The 22,278-nt window shown below is 37.2% G+C and overlaps 1 protein-coding gene across 1 annotated transcript in view; it reads left to right on the top strand.

Annotated features, from left to right (window-relative positions):
- The window catches only part of ANKAR (ankyrin and armadillo repeat containing), a 56,557-nt gene that overhangs the window by 31,096 nt on the left and 3,183 nt on the right, over positions 1-22,278 (top strand). The window contains exons 12-22 of the mRNA XM_043894276.1: positions 899-1,140; positions 3,011-3,179; positions 7,340-7,581; positions 7,746-7,899; positions 7,984-8,145; positions 9,531-9,637; positions 11,603-11,725; positions 15,917-16,075; positions 17,018-17,135; positions 19,409-19,518; positions 21,136-21,332. Of these exons, the coding sequence (XP_043750211.1) occupies positions 899-1,140; positions 3,011-3,179; positions 7,340-7,581; positions 7,746-7,899; positions 7,984-8,145; positions 9,531-9,637; positions 11,603-11,725; positions 15,917-16,075; positions 17,018-17,135; positions 19,409-19,518; positions 21,136-21,332 (1,783 nt within the window). The remainder of the gene's footprint in view (positions 1-898; positions 1,141-3,010; positions 3,180-7,339; positions 7,582-7,745; positions 7,900-7,983; positions 8,146-9,530; positions 9,638-11,602; positions 11,726-15,916; positions 16,076-17,017; positions 17,136-19,408; positions 19,519-21,135; positions 21,333-22,278) is intronic.

Raw genomic sequence — 22,278 nt, 5'->3', positions numbered from 1 at the left:
TCCTCATTAATAAAATAGTTACTACCTCATAGGATTGTTTTGAGATCAGCACTACCCATTATAACTTTCTGAAATGATGGAAATATTCTATCTACACTATCCATTATGGTAACCATTACTGTAATGTGAATACTGGGCCCAAATGAGATGCTTCAGAAATATTGGTGGATTGAATAAACGAATGAATGAAAAAGTTATAGGCAGACCCCTAACATGTTCCTAAAGACAAGTAGAAAAAGTTTTTGTTCAAAAAAGTGAACCACAGATAAACAAGCCATGATGCAGGTTTCATTTAAGTGGCTAAACACACACACATATCCCTCATTATACCCGTTATATTTCCCCTGTGCAGGTGCGCCTGTTAGTGATTTTCCTTGACATTGAACCTCAGTAACAAGCATCCAGCTGAAGCCATATTTTCTATGTTCACCGTGCCCAGTGATTTCTGTCTTTGAACCAGTTGTTTTCATTTTCCACCGTCGCTTATATAAAATATGGGTAAAATATAATACAGTGTTCAAATAATTGCATATACCGCTGCCACGCAAAGTTGATGTAATAGCCAGAAGTGAACCCTACCATATGGTAGCTCAAATAATTTATTTTTCAGTTATCTTAAGCCAAAATTCAGTGTTTCAAAGGTGGCTTAGTGTTACCAATATGAAATGTATGATTGTGTGCTGTGCGAAAATCAAATGTGTAGACAATAAGAATCTTCCCATACTATAGACAAGACAGAAAAGTGCATTTGTGTGGTTTCAAATGAAAATTTTATAAATATTTCATCAAATTATTTGCTAATTGTTTATATGGCAATGCCCATAAATATTAAGTCTATCATGACAAACTGACCACAAATAGTTACAAACCATGCTCTTTCTTGATCTTTTCATTGTAGGCACCATTCCTGCATTAATCAATCTATTAAAAGGCTCCAAAATTAAATTACAGTGCAAAACAGTTGGGTTACTGAGTAATATCTCAACCCACCCAAGTATAGTGCATGCGTTAGTAGAGGCGGGAGCCATTCCAGCTTTGATTACCCTGCTGGTTTCCGAGGAACCTGAACTACACTCCCGATGTGCTGTCATTCTATATGATATTGCTCAACTTGAGAACAAGGATGTTGTTGCCAAACACGTAAGTTCTTTTCATAGAACATCATTTTGACTGAGTGACTCTCTCATATGGAAGCTAGAAAGATGCCCATTTCATTCTGCAGTGGCCCTCATAAACTCCCAGGGGAGAATTCCAATCTCAGGGAGGATGCAAAGAGCAAACCAGCCACAACACCATGAGGACCAAAAGTGAGCCAGAGCAAGAACAAGAGCTCTGTGCCCAGAGCAGGCACAGTGAAGGGTTGTATGTCAAGCCTGTCCTGAAGTCCCACTGTTTGATTTTATTTCATTTCCCCCCACCTAGTCCTACCCTCCCTGTCTGTCACTATGTTCTTGGCCTTATTTATTTTTGTGTGGACCACTGTTTGTCTTTTATATCTCTTCACATCTTTCCTGGGCTTTCCCAACTCATTTCACTGCCCCTTGTCTCAAAAACTCTTCTCTGAAAAAAAAAAAACAATTCTTCTCTGAGCACTGGTGTCTCTTCTGTGCACCCTTGTTTTATAAAGGTGATTGCCTAATATAATTTTTTCCACTGATAATATCAATATCACTTTCAGTTAAAGTTTTTCATCTACTCTGTGATATATTTTTTCTGATGAGCATTCTTTATCTGTCATAAGTTCTTCCTATTTTTTCTCTTATAATATGTTTGAACAGATCCTGTTCTAGGTCCTTTTTGATCAGTACGCACCTTGAATGAGATAAGTTCTTTCTAATCTAGTTATTTGCAGGAAACTGCATGTGGGAAAGAGCCCAGGTCCATGTTTAGGCCACAAGAATGTGACGTAGGCTGCAGGGTTGTATGCATGGGACCGTTCAGCTTTGCTTTCCCTTAGCTGACAGTGATAGAGTACCCATCAAGTAGTTTCTATTTCCTCCACAGTGCGAAAATCTGTCTCTTTCTTTTTATCTCACCAATAAGTCTACTTCTTCTAAACATCTTATCAGTATAATTCTTTATTCATCCTTGCCTTCCTTAATTTTCGACACTTTATGACTGACTGGTCCAGAGAAGATCCTGTTGCCATCCTCCACACCCATTCCTATTGTTCCAGAGGGAATTGTGTCTGTGTGTGTGTGTGATTTCCTGTCCCTTAAAGTAGAGCCATTTACTTTAGAAAACTGTGTTCTGCCAGTATTTCCTGTAGCCAGTGGCCATGGGAGATCTCTCTCATCTCTGTTGGCTACTCATAAACATTTATTATCGTTCAACATTACAGATGTCTCCTAGCTTTATTGAAAATAATGTTACACTTCTGTTTCTTGTCTTGTTTAATATTCTTGCATTATTATTGCTAGTAGGGAGAAATGCTGTCTTTACTCCACTTAAAATTAGTAAACTATATTTACATTTAAAAATAAAGTTTTGTGTTACATAAATATAACTGCCAATTACCAGTGCAATGTATACAATGACAGATATTTCCAAATGAGCATTGTATTCAATTGATATTACTCAGTTGTTTCACTTTTAGATACTTAAATGTTACAGTGAACTTGCAGCCTCAAATTATTTTGGTATAAAGGAGGCTATCTGAAAATATATTTATAGGAACTCCCCTGGCTGTCCAGTGGTCAGGACTCTGCAGTTCCAAGGCAGGTTTGATCCCTGGCTGGGCAACAAAGATCCTACATGCTGCATGGCACAGTCAAAAAATAAGAGAAAATATATTTATAGAATACTTACCTTAAAATTAAAGCGTAAGATATGCTCAAAGTTGTGATAACTGTCATTTAATGTACCGTATCAGTAACGCATTTGTTTATGGGCAATTGTTCTGTCCTAAATAAGCAGATATTTGTATCAAGAAAGATTATAGACTTGCGTTTCTAAATAAAGATGGCAGACCCTTAAATAAATTTGATTATAATTATTATTTTATTTTTAGAATGGAATCCCAGCTCTGATAAATCTCTTAAACTTAGACATAGAAAGCTTGCTAGTAAATGTGATGAACTGTATGCGGGTCTTATGTATGGGAAACAAAAATAATCAAAGAGCAGTGAAAGACCATAAAGGCATCCCATACCTTATTTCATTTCTGAGTTCTGATTCAGGTAAGTCTCTATTTCTATATAATTTAAAGTGACCAGATATATTAAGTGAAGTAAATAAAGGTTTGGACTTGTCATTTATGAATAGATGTCCTGGATTTAATTTAGGATGGATCTAGACATGTGTAATATAACCTAACTTCTGAAACACTTAAATTTAAACCGCTGGATTTATAAAAGGAATTGATTCTCAAAGCCATTAATTTTAAAAATGTTGAACTAGACATTTTAAAAAATGGAAACATTGGTACAAGTAATAAAAATTGAGCGGGGTTAAAGATGGAGCCGGCGCCTTAAGGGCGCCAGGAGGAACGCATGCCGCCCTGAGCCTGCAGGAAGGACGGTGAGATGCCCAGCATCCCACCCGCACAGCTGGATCTGGGGGCCTGGAGCCGACCTGCCGCGGAGATTGGCCCCAGGCGTGCCTGCAGGGCCCCCTCAGCGTCAGGACCAGACACAAAGGATTTCATGTGCCCAGTGGCAGCCGTTCAAGCCTGTCTCCTTGAGAGGGGGCCCATTCGTGTCTGAAGGGGCATTTGGGAGGACCCTTCATCAATGGCTGTGCCCAGAGGGACAGTGACTTCACCCCCTGCCCTGGGGTAGAAGCCCTGGCACCCTGGGTAGGGTGAGGGGCAATGACACATGCTCATCTACCTCCTAGGCCTGACGCCTTGGGGTTCCTCCCCCCCAGGATCACCTGACTCAGGCCCCCCCTCGCTCCTGTGCAGACTCTATACCCCATGGCCAAACACGCCATGCAGCTGTTTCCTGCCTTTGCTGGGAACTCAGGGCTCTGCTCAAATGTCCCCTCCTAAGGAAAGCCTTCCCTGGGCTCCAGGGCGCCAAGTGTTCCTCCACCAGGGCCTGTTAGATCACATTTCCACCTGTGGCTGAAGCCCTGTTTAGACTAGGAGCCCCTGAAAGCAGTAAACATTTTGTTTTTGGCAGTGCTCAACATGGCATACTTTTAAAAATCCAAAGAAACATATAAAGCGTGAAGTATTATCAGCATAAACATGAAGGGGATGTTAATCAAGGGCCTGCCTGACCTCTCAGAGGATGCTTGTCCTGGTATTAAAAAAAGCACTCACTATGTAAAAAAAAAAATAATAATGTAGTTAATACGCCCGGTTATGCCAGTAGATGTCTCCTTGGGTGAATAAGACACATATTGATCATTGGAAGCTATTTTTCAGGTTACGTAAGGACTTTAGATCTGTTGTGAGATACTGGATATCAAAATTCAAGGTAAGGAGGTAATTAGGCTAATTGTCAGACTCTGAAGTGTGTGTAAATACCAAGAACACAGAAGCTGCGAGGCAGTATCTGCAGCTACTGCAAATGGCCTCTTAGATTCTGTAAGAATTTTCTCATCCCAGTGAGCCTACACATAACAGTGTAAACTTCATGTCTGGTTCCCCCCACATATGGGGGAACGAAAAATTAGGAGAAAGCAGGAGGAATGAAAAATTGGGGAAAAGCTTGTATGTTTTCCTTCCTGCTCACTTTATCGTCTTTCTTTCTATTCTAGTTCTCTAATAGTGAATACAGAATAACTATGTTGGCTATAATGTAAGACAAAGTTACGGATAAGGGGTTTGTTGCAGAACGTTTTCCTTTACTTTAGTACTTCAAATTAAGCAATTATCATCTCAGAACCTCTTTCATGTAGTGAAATCATTTGAAAGTTCTTTTCCTTTGTTACAAATTCATAACGTCATTTGGAATATATTCACCTGTCTCCTCATTCTGCCTAATTCTCTGAGTCTATTTCTGTGTATTGGGTAGGTTGGAGAAGTGGCCTTACATAGGAGATGTCCTATGGAGTCCAGCAGCATGCTACCCTCTGGCCATCAGACCTAGATGCTCAAAGAGGACCCTTATGTGGGCTGTATGCCCCCTCCTGCTGTAGCGGGGCCAGCTACTGTGGGCACACTGGTAGGCAAGGCTGGCCTCTGGTCTCGCTGGCTGAGAGGCCCTGCCTCGTGTGGTTGCCATGGGCAGCTGGTGGGCAGGGCAGGCTCTGATGGGTAGCAGTTGTGAGGCCTGTCGTGAACGGGTACAGGCGAGCTGGTGGGAGGGGAGGGGCAGGCCCCTAGCACCGATAGGCTAGAAGAAGGCTTCCAAAATGCACCTGCCAGCATCAGCCCAGCAGAGGCAGATCACAGAACTAGCTATCTCGGTGTTTTAGTCCTCTGTGGAGTGCCAGCTGCCTCCTGCTTCCCCGGAGGCTCTCCAAGATGAGCAAGTCGGTCTGACCCAGGCCCCTCTCACACTGCTGCCTCTCTGCACTGGGCCTCGGAGCGTGTGAGATTTTGCATGCACCTTTTAAGACAGTTTCAGTGTCCTACAGACACATGAAAAGATGTTCAACGTAACTAATCATCAGGGAAATGTGAATCAGAACCACAATGAGGTATCACTTCACATCTGTCCAAAGGGCTATCATCGGAAAGATAGCAAATAACAGGCGTTGGCAAGGGTGTGGAGAAAAAAGAACTCTGGTGCCCTGTTGGAGGGAATGTAAATTGGTACAGCCAATATGGAATAGAACTAACAAATGATCCAGCAAATCCACTTTTAGGTATTTACACAAGGAAAACTTAAAGGCTAATTTATAGAGATAAATTAGATGTTCCCTTATGTTCCATGTGGCTCAGCTGGTAAAGAATCCGCCTGCAATGCAGGAGACCTGGGTTCAATCCCTGGGTTGAGAAGATCCCCTGGAAAAGGGAAAGGCTACTCACTCTAGTATTCTGGCCTGGAGAATTCCATGGACTGTAGCGTCCATGGGGTCACAAAGAGTCAGAGAGGACTGAGGAACTTTCACTTTCATGTTCCATGCAGCGTTAGTTACAATAAGCAAGATATTGAAGCAACCTAAGTGCCTATTGATAGATGAATGAATAAAGAAGATGTAGTATATATACACAATGGAATAGTCACAGCCACAGAAAGAATGAAATCTTGCCATTTGTAACAATATGGATGGAACTGGAGGGTATTATGCTAAGTGACATAAGTCAGACAAAGAAATACTGTATTCACTTATATGTGGAATCTAAAACTGAAAACAAATGAACAAACAAACCAAAAAGTAGATATAGAGAAAAAAACTGTGGTTGCCACAGGCAAAGGGGCTTGGGGGTTGTGTGAAGTAAGTGAGAGGGATTAAGAGGTACAAATTTCCAGTTATAAAATAAGTCATGAGGATGTTATATACAGCATAAGGAATATGGTCAATAATATTGAAATTACTTTGTATGGGAATAGACAGTTACTTTTTGAGGTGATAAGTTTCCTAATATATTGAAATATTAAATAACCATGTTGTACGTCTGAAACTAACATAATATTGTATGTCAACTATACTTCAATTTAAAAAAGAGATAAAGGGAAAAAAAGAAAATGAATCTACTGTGAATGTATTCAGTTATTCCAGTAATTCTTAGGACTGTATACTAAGGGGGAAAATATAGAAACAGGAAGGGAATGTGCCAAGATTTTTCCTAAGCATTGCTTAAAACAGTGAAAAGTTAGAAATAACCCATTATTTTTTAAAATGTAAATGTTTAAGGAAATGTGAGACATGCATTAATGGAATATTTAGGAGACACTAATGTTCATAAAGAATGGGAGAAATTTTTTTTACTGGTAAATTAAAATGCAGGATACTGTGTTTATATAGTACAACTGTGTTAAGTACAACAGTATCTAGAGTTATCTATGGTTTCCCTGGTGGCTCAGACGGTAAAGAATCCACTAGCAATGCAGGAGACATGGGTTCGATCCCTGGGCTGGAAAGATCCCCTGGAGGAGGGCATGGCAACCCACTCCAGTATTCTTGCCTGGAGAATCTCCATGGACAGAGGGACCTGGCGGGCTGCAGTCCATAAAATCACAAGAGTCAGACATGACTGAGTGACTAAGCACAACATTATATTTATATAATATATATTATATATTTACAAAAATAGTGGATGATATTACATGGAGTGTTTGTGCTTGGGTGGGAAAGTCTGAAGAGTTTTATTTCTTTATTTTCTAAATTTTCTAGACTCTATAAACTTGACTTTTAAATATGGAAAACTAGTGATACACTGCATGCTTATATTCCTACCTTTTAAAAGGTTTATTTAACTGGTTCTTGAATTCATTTGAAGATGTGTTGACAGCTGTATCTTCCGTGACAATTGCTGAGGTTGCTCGTGACAATAAGGAAGTTCAGGATGCCATGGCTCTGGAAGGAGCCATTCCTCCTCTGGTGGCTCTGTTCAAAGGGAAGCAGCTTAGTGTCCAAGTGAAGGGTGCTATGGCTGTGGAAGCGCTGGCAAGTTACAACCCTGCCATCCAGAGAGCATTTCTAGAAAAATCATTAAGTAAATACCTTTTAAAACTTCTCAAGGTAGGAATTTTACTACTCTTCATTTTTCTTAAAGTATCCAACATTGAATTTAGTCAAGTGAAAAGAAAACTAAAACCAATTCTAGAATAAACGTTTTATTAAACACACATTCCTGTGGTATTCAGTAAATCCTCATTGACTGAATGGAATATTTTTTTAAATAGGCGTTTCAAATAGATGTTAAGGAACAAGGAGCTGCAGCACTTTGGGCCTTGGCAGGACAAACACTAAAACAACAAAAGTATATGGCAGAACAGATTGGATACAACTTTATCATAAATATGCTTCTATCACCATCAGCTAAAATGCAGTATGTTGGTAAGTTATGTTCTATCCATAAATCTGCAGAATACAGAACAGGACTTTGGAGGGTTAGACATGTTTCTTGCTTTTCTTTGTCAGGAGGTGAAGCTGTCATAGCTTTAAGTAAAGACAGCAAGATCCACCAAAATCAAATCTGTGAAGGGAATGGGATCGCACCACTGGTCCGCTTACTAAGGATTAGTAAAATAGCCGATGGCACGCTGCTGAGCGTCATAAAAGCAGTGGGATCCATCTGTATTGGTTTGTAAATTTATTCTCAGTTCTAAAACCATTAGTAAGGTACTACTCTTCCTCCCTATCCCTACTGTTGCAGCCCTTAACCATATCTAATCTGTTATTATAATGTTTTTATTTCTCAAAGACCTTAATGAGTAAAACTGATGTAATTAAGCATAGTATATCAATTTTGCTTTGAATTCTGGTTAGAATGAGAAATGAGGACCATGAGCCTTGGCTATTTTTGACTTAAAGCAATCTCTTATTTTTAAGTTTAAGAGAAAAATATTTCTTATTTTGAATCTTAGAAACTATCTGTTTTTGAAGATAACAGAAGTGTTTCTAATGCTGTGGCACATTTTTCTATTCCGTTCTCTTTCCATAGTCATTCTTTGTTTATGTATTGGCCACTAGGTCTTGTTGTTCCTTTCTTTGCAAAGGAATTAACCTTTCCATAAACACACATATTTCTTCATTAATTAGGCCTTTAATATCTCCCAGCAATGTTTTACAGTTTCCAGTGTACAATTCTTGCTCAATATTTTGCCAATTTTATCTTAGGCATTTCATACAACATGCATGCAACACTCCCTACCTCAGTGCCTGGTGCACCAGGCACTCAATACTTGTCTGTTGAATGAAGAATATTCATGTAATTATTGTTTGTGTACATCTCCTGGTGGCCAATGGACAAGGGGAGTAGGGAACAATGAAACAAAAGTATTTCTTTGCTGCTCCTATTCCCTTAGTTGCTTCAAACTTCACGGGTAATGATAAGTAGGTGCTTTCTCTTCATTGTTCCTAAAGGGGCCCGATCTTGTACTTATATTTAAGTATGTAAACCCACTGGATTTGCAGTGTGGCATTTATTGGTAAAAGAACAAATTTTAAATTGTTCGTTCATGTCCACTAGAAAGATGATTTGAGTCTCTTAATTGAGTTTAGAGCTGCAATTTAAAGTAGTATGCTTAGAAGAAGTAAGATTATCTTTTTAGTATGAGTATTTAAGGAATCCAGAAATTTTAACCAGGTGATTACTCAAGTTATTTTTATAAAAACAAACTTTTAATGGAAAACAGTAGCAGTTATAAGCTGAAATACCTTGCACATAATTATTTTTTTAAATAAATGATAGCTATTACATTATTATTCCCTGATAGCCCAGCACTTCTAATTTCTTAGTTTCCTGACTATTAGAGAACTGTTCTAGCAGTAACTTTTCCAGGATTATTCACTTTGCCTTTTAAAAAGTTAATTAAGGTAAAATAGTGTTAATAAAGCATTTCCTTTGTAATTTACTAACCGTATTATGCTAGGACACATTGAGAACCAAACACATTGAGCTATGTTTGACTTTAAATTTCCAAGGTGGGAAAAACGTTATCTCATTGAGATGTGAATTCTTACAGGTGTTGCTCATACAAGCAATCCCGTTAGTCAACAATTCGTTGTAGATGAAAATGCCTTTCCAGTTCTTATTCAACTACTGAGAAATCACCCTTCTCCCAACATTAAGGTATATCCAAGACTTGTGTGTGATATAGTAAAAATTAACACAAATGACTTTTTAAAGAATAATTTTTATCTTTAGGCAAGCTCAGGAGTATAATAAAAATATCTAACCTTTTAAACAAAATCCTAATTTTTGTAAATTTATTTTTTCATTGAAGGATAATTACTTTACAGAATTGTGTTTTTTCTGCCAAACACAAAATCACAAAATCCCAGAAGTTTTAAACAAAACAGTTGCCACAGAAAGAGGTTTTGTGGATTATTTCATACTTCAAAAGAAAAAAAAAAACACCTGAATTCTGGGGAATTGGGTTAATTTTCTTATCTAGGTTTTAAGACTAGAATGCCAAAAACAAAAATATGAAGAAAATTAAAACCCCTTATTAAAGTGAAAAAAATGCTACAAAGATAGTAGCAAAGATATTGCTAAATTTTATTAAAATATAGTTTTTTCAAATTTAACAAGAAAGTCTTAGTCTTCTGTCTTTATTTATCAAAGAAGTTTTATTCCTCAGATATTTGATTATTCATAGAATTTCTTCCCTTCTTCCTCAGATACTGGTTGCTAAACCTGGGTGGGGATAATGTGGATGTGTGATTTATGTAGCAAAATTTCTCAAATATAAATGAATCCTGTCAGTGTTTACACCATCAAAACCGCCCTACCTTCCACCAAGCAACCTGTGTTGGCTGGCAGCAATACTTTTCTCAAGGGTGGACACTGCTAGGAATTACTATGAGTTGCTGAAGAGTCATTCGTTCTTCCATTTACTTCTAGTTAAATGCCTTTAGTAAAATGACATTCACATCTATTAAAATCCTTTACCAAGGTTTTAGAAATTCAGGACATCTGTACTTGGCTACACAAACTATAACGACAAAAATTTATTTTCTCTTTAAAATTTGGTAAGGGGTCTAATGGAAATCAGAAAATAAAAATAACATATGAAGAAAATATATAAGTAAATATAGCATGGCTTCTTTTAAGGAAGGTGTTTGGTATTTTGTTATCAGAAAAGATGTTATAAGTTATCTGGCTTTTCTTGCCATGAAAGAGATTATGTCATTACAGAAGTTGATTAGGGAAACAAAGAGGCACATGCTAGCACTTTTTGGCTTGAATTATATGCAAAAACTGCACTGACTTTCAAAGTACAAATACATTTCTCAAGACTAAGGAAAATGACATATAAAATAATTTTTTATTTAAAAATGTACATTTTCATAGCAAAACAGTTTACTTCAGTTGCCTCTGTCTATATTTCAGCATATATTTTCAATGAGCTGTTAAACTTATTAAAACAGAACATAAATATTTAACATTTTAATACTTTTCCTCAAATAAGATTCTATAGTAAATATTTTTGCAATAATAATCATGCTTTTCAAATTCACAATGCTTTTTATAGAAATCCATGGTGTAGTTCTTAAAAATTTGTCTCCTTAGCCCAGTAATACCAAGGTTCATTAACAGTCTCCTTAAAGGGCTTCAGAATGTGCCTTAAACAACTCCAGAACCAGAAGAAAACTTCCTTGGATTCTTCCCCAATGCTTTGCTTCAGTTGAAAGCATTCCATTAGAGCATTACATCTCAATGGTCAGTAGCTAACAAGCACCATGCTAGGAAATTTTTAATTTTTTTTTAGATGTAGAAGAAATGTAACTATGCACTTATGATAAATTTCTTCACACGTACTGCAGGCCCTGGTTGCCTCCCGCTGTGCCCTCACATGGAGCTTTCTGGTTGCGCAGTACACAGAAAGATTATTTTCTCAGCTGTTAAAAATTGTGAGGGGAATTTTTCCAGAGGTTGTAATTGCCACTCTCTAAATACTAGTCAGAGAAATGGAATTAATGGTATTTTATGGTATCTTTGAATTGGTATATCCTATATAAATATTTGAATGATGAAATGTGTCATTTGATAAACCATGAGTGAAAAATATATTTCTGAAAATTACATATGTAGGTTGAAGTGGCATTTTCCTTGGCATGCATTGTCCTAAGGAATGATCTCTTACAGAAGGAATTACAAGAAAATGAAGGGTTTGATTATGCTGATGTCCTTTATCTTCTTCACTCAGAAGATAAGGTAATAACTTTATGAAATGTTAGAGCTCATTTAGAAGAAAATGATTTTTAGACTACATCCTCAAAATTTCATCATCTTTTTCATGCAATATTCAAATGTATTATTTTAAAAATGTAAAATATCTTTGGTTGGTTGGTTGTTAGTTTGTAATGATGTAATAATATTGTTCCATATTTTTCATAGTTGTCATGTTTCACCTTTGAAATGTAGCAATTTTAATGCTTGGTGACAAGCCAAAAAACAAATCTCTTCTGTCCTGGATGCATCAAATTTCAACTTAATTTTATGACCTTTCAACCTTCAGTCACCTACTTCTTACCCAGTATTCTAGAGTGGTGGTTCTCAAACTATTTGTGATAAATGAATAGCTTTTCCCCCAGAAATCTGTTATGAGGAGATAATTTTAAAGCAACCAAACTGTAAATTTTGAAATAATTTTAGACTTTCCATAAATCTGGAAAAATAATACAGAGTGTTCTGAAAGTACACAGCTTTCTTGGATGTCAATCAGGAAATTAACATTGATATAATACTACTAGCTAATCTGCAGAGTTCATTTAACTTTTGCCAGTTTCTCACCAATGTCCTTTTCCTATTCCAAAATCCAATCCAGGATCCCACATTGCATCTAATTATCATGTCTCTTTAGTGTCCTTTAATCCGTGACACTCAAGTCCTTTGCCTTTCATGACTGTGATATTGTTGATGAGTCCAGGCCAGTTGTTTTCTAGAATGTCCCTCAATTTGAGTTATCTGCTGTTTCTCATAGTTAAACTGAGTTCATGCATTTTGGCTGAGAACAACATAGTCTTCACTCACTCTCCCAGTCATCACTGCAGGGAGTACACAATGTTGATAGGTCTTATAACTGGTCGTGTTAACTGTGGGTGCCTGATTAAAGTGGTGTCTCCATATTTCTCCCTTTAGTTACTCTTCTTCCCTTTATAATTAACAAGTATTTGGAGGTGAGTATCTCCGAGACTATGGAAATACTGTGTTACACATTGTACTTTTACTCACTGGTTTTAGGATCCATTGATGCAATAATAATTACTGTGATATGCCTAATGGTGATTAAAAATTTTTTCGTTTATTATAAATTGGTATTTAACTGTAAGGAAGAGCTGTTTAAGTATTCTCAGTTTCTATAATTCTTTTGGCAATTATTTTGTGAACTATCACTGGTCCGTGGGCCACACTAACCCTAGAGAAACAGAAGAACTCCCAAACTATTGTTATTCCGCAGTGCATTGAGCAATAAAGAAAGAATGTTGCCAATTATGTCTCAGCTCAAGGAGATTTTGAGGAAGAAAGGAGAGTCGTAAAGGGGAGAAATGAAGTCATTGTTTTATTATTATTTTTTCTTTTTTTTTTCCATTTATTTTTACTAGTTGGAGGCTAATTACTTTACAATATTGTAGTGGTTTTTGCCATATATTGACATGAATCAGCCATGGATTTACATGTATTCCCCATCCCGATCCCCTCTCCCACCTCCCTCTCCACCCGATCCCTCTGGGTCTTCCCAGTGCACCAGCCCCGAGCACTTGTCTCATGCATCCAGCCTGGGCTGGTGATCTGTTTCACCCTAGATAATATATATGTTTTGATGCTGTTCTCTCGAAACATCCCACCCTCGCCTTCTCCCACAGAGTCCAAAAGTCTTCTATACACCTGTGTCTCTTTTTCTGTCCTGCATATAGGGTTATCGTTACCATCTTTCTAAATTCCATATATATGTGTTAGTGTACTGTATTGGTGTTTATCTTTCTGGCTTACTTCACTCTGTATAATGGGCTCCAGTTTCATCCATCTCATTAGAACTGATTCAAATGAATTCTTTTTAATGGCTGAGTAATATTCCATGGTGTATATGTACCACAGCTTCCTTATCCATTCATCTGCTGATGGGCATCTAGGTTGCTTCCATGTCCTGGCTATTATAAACAGTGCTGTGATGAACATTGGGGTGCATGTGCCTCTTTCAGATCTGGTTTCCTCAGTGTGTATGCCAGGAGTGGTATTGCTGGGTCATATGGCAGTTCTATTTCCAGTTTTTTAAGAAATCTCCACACTGTTCTCCATAGCGGCTGTACTAGTTTGCATTCCCACCAACAGTGTAAGAGGGTTCCCTTTTCTCCACATCCTCTCCAGCATTTATTGCTTGTAGACTTTTTGATAGCAGCCATCCTGACTGGCGTGTAATGGTACCTCCTTGTGGTTTTGATTTGCATTTCTCTGATAATGAGTGATGTTGAGCATCTTTTCATGTGTTTGTTAGCCATCTGTATGTCTTCTTTGGAGAAATGTCTGTTTAGTTCTTTGGCCCATTTTTTGACTGGGTCATTTATTTTTCTGGAATTGCGCTGCAGGAGTTGCTTGTATATTTTTGAGATTAATCCTTTGTCTGTTGCTTCATTTGCTATTATTTTCCCCCAATCTGAGGGCTGTCTTTTCACTGTGCTTACAGTTTCCTTTGTTGTGCAAAAGCTTTTAAGTTTCATTAGGTCCCATTTGTTTATTTTTACTTTTATTTCCAATATTCTGGGAGGTGGGTCATAGGATCCTCCTGTGATTTATTTCAGTATTATTATTTTTTTAAACAGAATTTTACTCTACTGTAGTACACAAAAAGATGAGAAGTGCTGCTGCCATGTGGGCAATAATAGGGTAGGGATTCATCTGACTGACTTTCTAAACCACATTTGCTCCCTCTACTCTGTTCCATCTACATGTTACTCTCATTGACCTGCTCCTCAGGGACACCCATGTTCTCCCTTTCCTTCTACTGCCCATTCTCCTTTCAGTCATTCTACAGTTCCTCCCAGATTGTTCCCATGTGCTCCATCCACTCTCTGGGCCCTTTCCCTTTATACCTAATACCTTTCTTCTTGCCTGCGATCAGGTGACTACTTTGTAAGTTGTTGTTCAGTTGCTAAATCATGTCCAACTCTTTGCAACCCCATGGACTGCAGCACGCCAGGCTTCCCTGTCCTTCACTATCTCCATGAGTTGGCTTAAATTCATGTCCATTGAGTTGGTGATGCCATCCAACCATCTCATCCTCTGTCACACACTTCTCCTTCTGCCCTCAATCTTTCCCAGCATCAGGGTCTTTTCCAATGAGTTGGCTCTTCTTGTCAGGTGGCCAAAGTATTGGAGCTACTTTGTATCAGAGTACTTGGTGAGTACATACTTTTTATTATGGAAAAATTCAAACAGAAATAGAATGACAAAGTAGCATACTCACATATTCCCATGACCTGTCTTCAGCAGTTATTTCATTTATATATTCCCCCACTATCCATATATTACTTTTGAAGCAAATCTCAGGCATCATATACTTTTATCTGAGAATATTTCATATGTACCTATAGCATTTTAATATGATTAACAGTGACAGAAGAACACTCACTAAGATTAACGTTCTCTCACACTGAAATTAATGGTTCTCTGTGTACCACAGTGTTCAAATAAAATATTAAAAATAGGGTTTAGTGACAAGATTCCATCTTTTGGGTCTTTCTAGAAGATCCACCATACTTGTAAATCTTTGGCAAATGGACTGCCAAAGGGAAAATTGACTTTTGCTCTTTGCCCAGTCCTAGAATGTTAAAATGCAATTTTTAAAAAGGAAATCATTTTTTATTCTGCCTTAGAATACAGCAGAATTTTACAAGTAAATTTATTTTAAGAAATGAGCAGTATCATCTCAGAATGCATACAATATATATATATTGTCATCATCATATATGATGATATATGATGACAATATATATATATGTCATCATCAATATATATCAAGCTATACAAGAGAAATTTTAATTTTTATCAATTCTGTTTTGAAATGTTGAAATAAAAATATGATTAAAAAAAAGTTGAAGGTTAATAAAATTACAGAGGTTCCTATTACCATTTGGGTATTCATTTACATAACCAGTAATCTAACATTCCATTTAAAAATTAAAATTTTTTTCTCTTCTCTTCTCCCTGATACCACTAATTCTCTGTTTTATTTGTTCAATAACATTCTGGGGCAACTCTACTACCCGTTTTCCCCAATAATGTCTTATTTTACCTCCCAGAGATAAGAATGAAATATATCTTAATATGCAAGAATTCAAAACTCATTGCCTTGAGTAACATGATAAATGAAGTAAGTTAAAGATAACGCATCTCTCCTGTTTCCAGGATATTTGTTTAAGAGCAGGCTATGCATTAACCCTTTTTGCCTTCAACAATCGCTTGCAACAATACTTAATACTGGAAAATGGAAAAATGAGCATATCAATTTTTGAACCTTTCCTTGAATCAACAATTGAAACTGAGAAGGCAATGGCAGCATTTCAGGTATAAACTTGAGGGTTAAAATTTCAAATCAATGTATCTTTTTAGTGAAAACTGCAAAGTTAGAAAAAAAACATTGGATCTGGAAAATATTAACTGATCTTATACAATTCACAGTATTTTTTACACCACCGCCTTCCACCTCATAAGAATTCCATTCTTTATGAGGAGTCCTTCATTTATGTAGAATTTTACAAGGTTAGGTGCTTCCCTGGTGGCTCAGTGGTAAAGAATCCCCCTGCCAATGCAGGAGATGCAAGTTTGATCCCTGGGTCAGGAAGATCCCCTGGAAAGGAAATGGCGACCCATTCCAGTGTTCTTGCCTGGAAAATCCCATGGACAGAGGAGCCTGGTGGGCTACAGTCCATGGAGTCACGAAAGAATTGGACATGACTTAGCGACTAAACAACATGATGTGGGTTTTTTTGTTTGTTTTTTACAAATTAATAGGCAATTTTGCCTCATCTGAGACTTAAAACAACCCTATCAGGTTGACAGGCATGTAGTATTATTTTTATCACCCCTATTTTACAAGGCAGTAGGTACAGAAACAAGTTTTCTAACGGCGGATCTTTAGCTGATCACCTGATTCTTCAACCATATAGACAACCATACGTTTCTGGCTTCTTCTTGATCTTATTCTCTCTTCTTTGTCTATCTTGTGGCCTTTAGGAGAAGTATTTTCTGTGAACCCATACTTTACAGATGCAAAAGTTGCAAACACTGTAGAAAGGAAATGGAAGAATAATATGGCCTACGATGGTTACTCAGTAATCAGATAGGGAAGCACACTCTGGGTCCTCGCCTGTGGCTTCTTTTCTTCTATTGGATCATTGACCAAATTGACCCTCTTACCTTCCTAGAAGCATGCCCTCAGAAATAAAAGGCTAACTACAGAAGCTGAGTAGAAAGTGTTCAATGATTCTATGCTTTTTTTATTTTTAGATTATTGTATTAGCTAAAGTCATTATAGATGTGGACCACATTACTTTGACTGCGAGAGGTGTTACTATTTTAGTTGATAGTCTATATTCAGCTGATTCCACTACTATTGTCTTGACAGGTAAGAAATAACTAGAAGTCAATCATATCCACATAAAACTATTTTCAAAAAAGTATTTTTTTTTGTAATCTGAGGAGTAATAAAATAAACCTGATACTCTGTCACGTGGTTTTAAGAATGAACTCATGTAAGTCTACGTGGAACTCCAGAGTTAATTCTACATGGAACTTCAGAGTTAAGTCTACATGGAACAATGAAAGTCTATTCTGCACCCCAATTACAGCCTTTCTGATTTCCTAATTACTTTTTTAAACCTCTAATTAATTTTTTCAACCTCTAATTAATTTTTTCAGAATGTAAAATGAGAATTCAACTATGAACTACCAACAAAAAAATTTATACACTAATTTATAGTAATACTGGCAGACTTAAACTGATAACCTCTGTTTCCTTTTGACTAAATGTGCATATTTGGCCGATGTTTGAGTTCTCTATGTTGCTATGCAATATAGCAAAGCAGAATGGTCCAGTAGCACTCTTGACAGTTAGTGCTAATTGTGTGACTATATCTATCCAGATCTAACTCTCCAGATGATAAATATGTTAGTTTGCTTGATCTATCACGTTCAATACAACATAAAACAGTATCAAAATGACAGCCATATGGAGAGACAACTACCAAAAAATAAAGTATTTGTTTTTTAACTGAAAGGGATTATTGAACACACCAAAAAAAAAAATATTTCACTTGTTGCCATAAAGTTACATTTGTATGGTATAAGGTAAATTCAAGCAAACAAAAATTAGCTAGAAAAAAAATACATGTTTAAAATAAGTTATTAAATATATTTTTATCTAAATAACATTCTTAGTCATAGTAATTCTATGACTCTGAAAAACAGTTGTAGTGGGTTTAAATTTTACCTCATAAACTCCTCTGTGCAAGAAATGCCATATTATTTTAGCTTTCAAATATTAATTTTCCCAGGGTGGTAGATGCTGAATCTCAAAAATTATTTGGCTTCCTCTGCACTCCACCACTGGAGTTATATGCACCTCCAGAGTCATATGCATGTCTGGGATTTCTCAAGCAAAGCCAGATACTTAGATTTCAGGTATAAAGTAAAATAAATGATATGCTCAAGTCCAAGTTGGTATGGTCTCCAGAAGAGGCTCCAAAAGCACAGAAATTTTACATAGACTGATGTTTCTGTTGCCAGCAGTTCAGTTTTCCATGTGTACCACTTTGCCATTCTTCACGCAAAGTCCTGCTGTTTTAGTCTTAGATTTTCTGCCCTTACCCATTTCTTACTCCCTATATTTAAAGGCACCCTTTCCCCTTCCTCCCCTTCTATAAACTCAGGCTTTAGAAAATATAAGCCTGAAAGTAAGATTATCATTAGATAATTTTTGCTCTAGACCATACCACCCAACTCTCCTCATCCTGAGGCCATAAATACAGAAGACTTTCTGGCTTTTAATGGAGGCTGGAAAAAACAAAAGAAGAACAAAAACTCAGTGAACACCTCAATAAAGTATCCACCCACAAATGTAAAAATAGATTTATTGTGTTACATTTATTCCAACACAGCAACAATATTGTGAAAGAATATCACATGAAATCTCTAAAAATAAAAACACAAATTCTAATGAAACAATTTTAAGTTGGTAGCTGCACATTTATTTAATTACTGCTGCTGCTGCTGCTGCTAAGTCGCTTCAGTCGTGTCCGACTCTTAGCAACCCCATGGACTGCAGCTTACCAGGCTCCTCCATCCATGGGATTTTCCAGGCAAGAGTACTGGAGTGGGTTGCCATTGCCTTCTCCGTGTTATTTAATTACTAGATCACTTTATTACTTCAATCTCAAAACACTGCTTTTATGGGAAGAACCTCAATGATCTTAAATGTCAATAAGCAATATATTGCTTGATTTTAAGAATATAATTAAGCTCTTAAAGCCATCTGAATTGCAAAAAGGACATTAAATTTTCTTACGTAGTTCAAACATTATGTTCATAATCATTAAAAAACATAAAACCTCAAAATAAAATATATTCTGAAGCCAAGAGGAAGAAAACCTCTGATTTTTCAAAATTCTTCACATTTAAATGAACCTATTTAACTTTTACTGTTTGTGACAGAAAACCAAACCATAATTTTGGGGAAAGTTTATATTTAACACACACACATTTTTCCTCAGCAGTTCTTCATTAATAGAGATGTGACTCAAGAACTTTTTAATACTTTCATATATGCAAATGAATGAAGGCACAGTATATTGGTTTATATCAATTAAATGACACATGCATGTTTTCTTGTTTAATTTATAGGGAACTTAATAGCTACCCTGGCTCATTCTAGAGCTGGTATTCCAGAAGCATTTACCGCATTAGGGACGATCCAACAGCTCTGCTATCACTTGTATTCAGGACAAGAAGAGGTAAGAAAAAGTAATTCTAAAACAATATCCTGAAAATAATCTGCCTCCCTCTCACTTCTGTGGGCCAATTTCTCCACAGGTTGAGTGTTATATAATATTAACAGTTCATGTTACTAACTCAAAATTTTATGATTTCTCTTTGCCATTCACAATTCTGGTTCCCACAAAATATGCACATTGGTTTTAATTTCAGGCTTTAAGGTTCAGTCTATGAATAAGTACATGGATGATACAAGAATACTCATTTATAAAATATTTTATATTTTATAATTAAAGTCACGCAGTCATTTCTGTGATTATTTGTAATGAGTGAAAGTGGAATCCATTGGAAAGTTTTCCTTACCTGCCCGACAGTTAAGAGCGAGGGTGTGTGAAGCCCAGTGTGTTGCTTCTGGTTTTTTTTGCTTCTCTTGGAAGGGCGAAGGCAGTTAATTCTCCAACTTTAAGGCTATATCACCTGGTGGACTTGTTACACCATAGACTGCTGGCCTCCATTCCCAAAGTTTCTGATCTAATGCATCTGGTGTAGAATTAGCATTATATTTTGCATTTCTAACATATTCCCAGAAGCTGAGGCTGCTGCTCCAGACCCACTGTGCAGGCCATGGAAGATTGGGGGCATAGACAGAAGTCGTATGTCAACGTAAAGACCAACATGTCAGCCTTCTGGTACCCTGCATGGGCTTGGTTTACGTTCATTTTTTCAACATTTCTTATGCCACCGTGAAGAGATTTTCCTAAGAACTTCCCAGGGGTGTACTTTATTATATGAACAACCTAATTACTTCAGAGTGAAATGCAGAGAGTATATTTCCTTCAAAGGAAGGATTACTTTTTCTGGAGTCCCATGGCCTGGAACTTGTGCTTGTTTCTTTGGTTTTGCCAGTGGATAACTGAGTTGCTTCCTTGGGTGGCTTATTTTTAACTTACTTTTATGCTATGGTTTCTTTACCTAGTTTCCTATATTATAATCACCTGTGCAGTTTTGAAAAGTCCCAATGTTCAGTTCACTGCACTTCAAAATAATTAAATCAGTTTTCAGACAAAATTTTCGTAGCTATCCAGGTGATTCCAATTCACAGTGAAAACCCGAGACCTACTACCTTAGTTCAAACTCAAAGGTTCTTACTTGGGCTGCCCGTGAAAATCACCTGTGGCACATAAAAAAAATACCTAACACCAGATTCTACTAAGAGAGACTATTTAGTTGGTGGGCTTTTTTTTTTTTTTTTTATTAAACTACCAGTGATTCCAACGGAGAAGGCAATGGCACCCCACTCCAGTACTCTCGCCTGGAAAATCCCATGGACGGAGGAGCCTGGTGGGCTGCCGTCTATGGGGTTGCACAGAGTCGGACACAACTGAAGCGACTTAGCAGCAGCAGCAGTGATTCCAAAATGCAGCCAGGACTGAGACCAACTACTCGAAATCAATGGCAACTCACAGCCTCCCGAAAAATATGGCTATGCGTCTGTCTATAAATTGCCATCAGCTGACATACATATTTGCTGTATGATCTCTACAGAGATTTCCTATGAAATATAATGAGCACACTGGGTTAGATATTTTAAGAACAAAGCTAAGTGCTTAAGGGGAAATTGTTTCTTCTTCACTTAGGTTCGCATGGCTTGCTCCAGTGCTCTTGGTTACTTAACTTACAATGCAAATGCTTTCCGACTCTTATTAAAGGAATGCAGGAATAAGCCTAATCAGTTCCTTCGTATAACAAAAAATATCAGCAGAGATGCAAGTATAAACCCAGCATTTTTAAAGGAATTTGAAATGCAACAAAAAGTGGGACTTCCTTCCCTAAGGTATTATTCCTATATTTGAAGTGGCAGTAGTGAAATTACTGAGACGGATTTTTAAGGAAGTTTAAGGAAGATCAAACAAGGGAACTATCCTTGATATGAATCTATGCACTGTGTAACAAAAGAAAGACTTCTATCTAAATGTCCATTGCCAAAGCCTCTTTTTAATTCCAACTAAGCAACAGAATTGAGAGTGCAGACAAGAATACAACTGATCTTGGGGATCCTGTCTGGTCAGGGTTATTCATCCCCCTTTTCAGAAGTTTTTGGAAGATTAGTTGCTTCTAAGTTCAATTTGGGCTTCCCTGGTGGCTCAAAGTAGTAAAGAATCTGCCTGCAATGCATGAGACCAGGGTTCAATGTCTGGGTCAAGATCCCCCAGAGAAGAAATTAGCTACCGGCTCCAGCATTCTTGCCTGGAGAATTCCATGGACAGAGGAGCCTGGCGGGGTGATTCAGGAAGTCATTTTTTGGTAGGTTGGGGATACATTTGAGAGCTCTGAGGCAACCAGGAATGCCATTATGACCTTGGCATCAAATAGGGCTTTTACACCTGATTCAAAGCTATGCCAAATTCACAGGGTATAAACAGGGCCAAATCAGACCCAGTGGCTAAAGCTATGGCAAAGTCTGCCAGGCATTTATTCAGAGGATTTTGCTTCAGTGTTGCAGTTCTACCATGAACTTAAGTTTCTGTAAAAAGAGAGGAGAGGAGAATCTCCTTACAATGGGCATATTTTCTCTTCTTCTGTAATTACAGCTGAATTAAAAGTCTCTGCAAATAGTACTGTTTACACATAGGAGACAGAACTACTCAAGATATATTATTAACTCTATGATAATAGAAGACGATAGAATCCAGTAGTGTATCATGGTTCTATAAATCAGTTTTAAGTATAGAGAAAAATGAGTGCATCTTCAGTCAGTTTAATTTGAATTCTTTGAAAAA

Source organism: Cervus elaphus, chromosome 33 (assembly GCF_910594005.1).
Source record: "Cervus elaphus chromosome 33, mCerEla1.1, whole genome shotgun sequence".
In the NCBI taxonomy this organism is placed as follows: domain Eukaryota; kingdom Metazoa; phylum Chordata; class Mammalia; order Artiodactyla; family Cervidae; genus Cervus; species Cervus elaphus.
The sequence above is the reverse complement of the archived record's forward strand: the minus strand, read 5'-3'. Positions and strand labels throughout refer to the sequence as shown.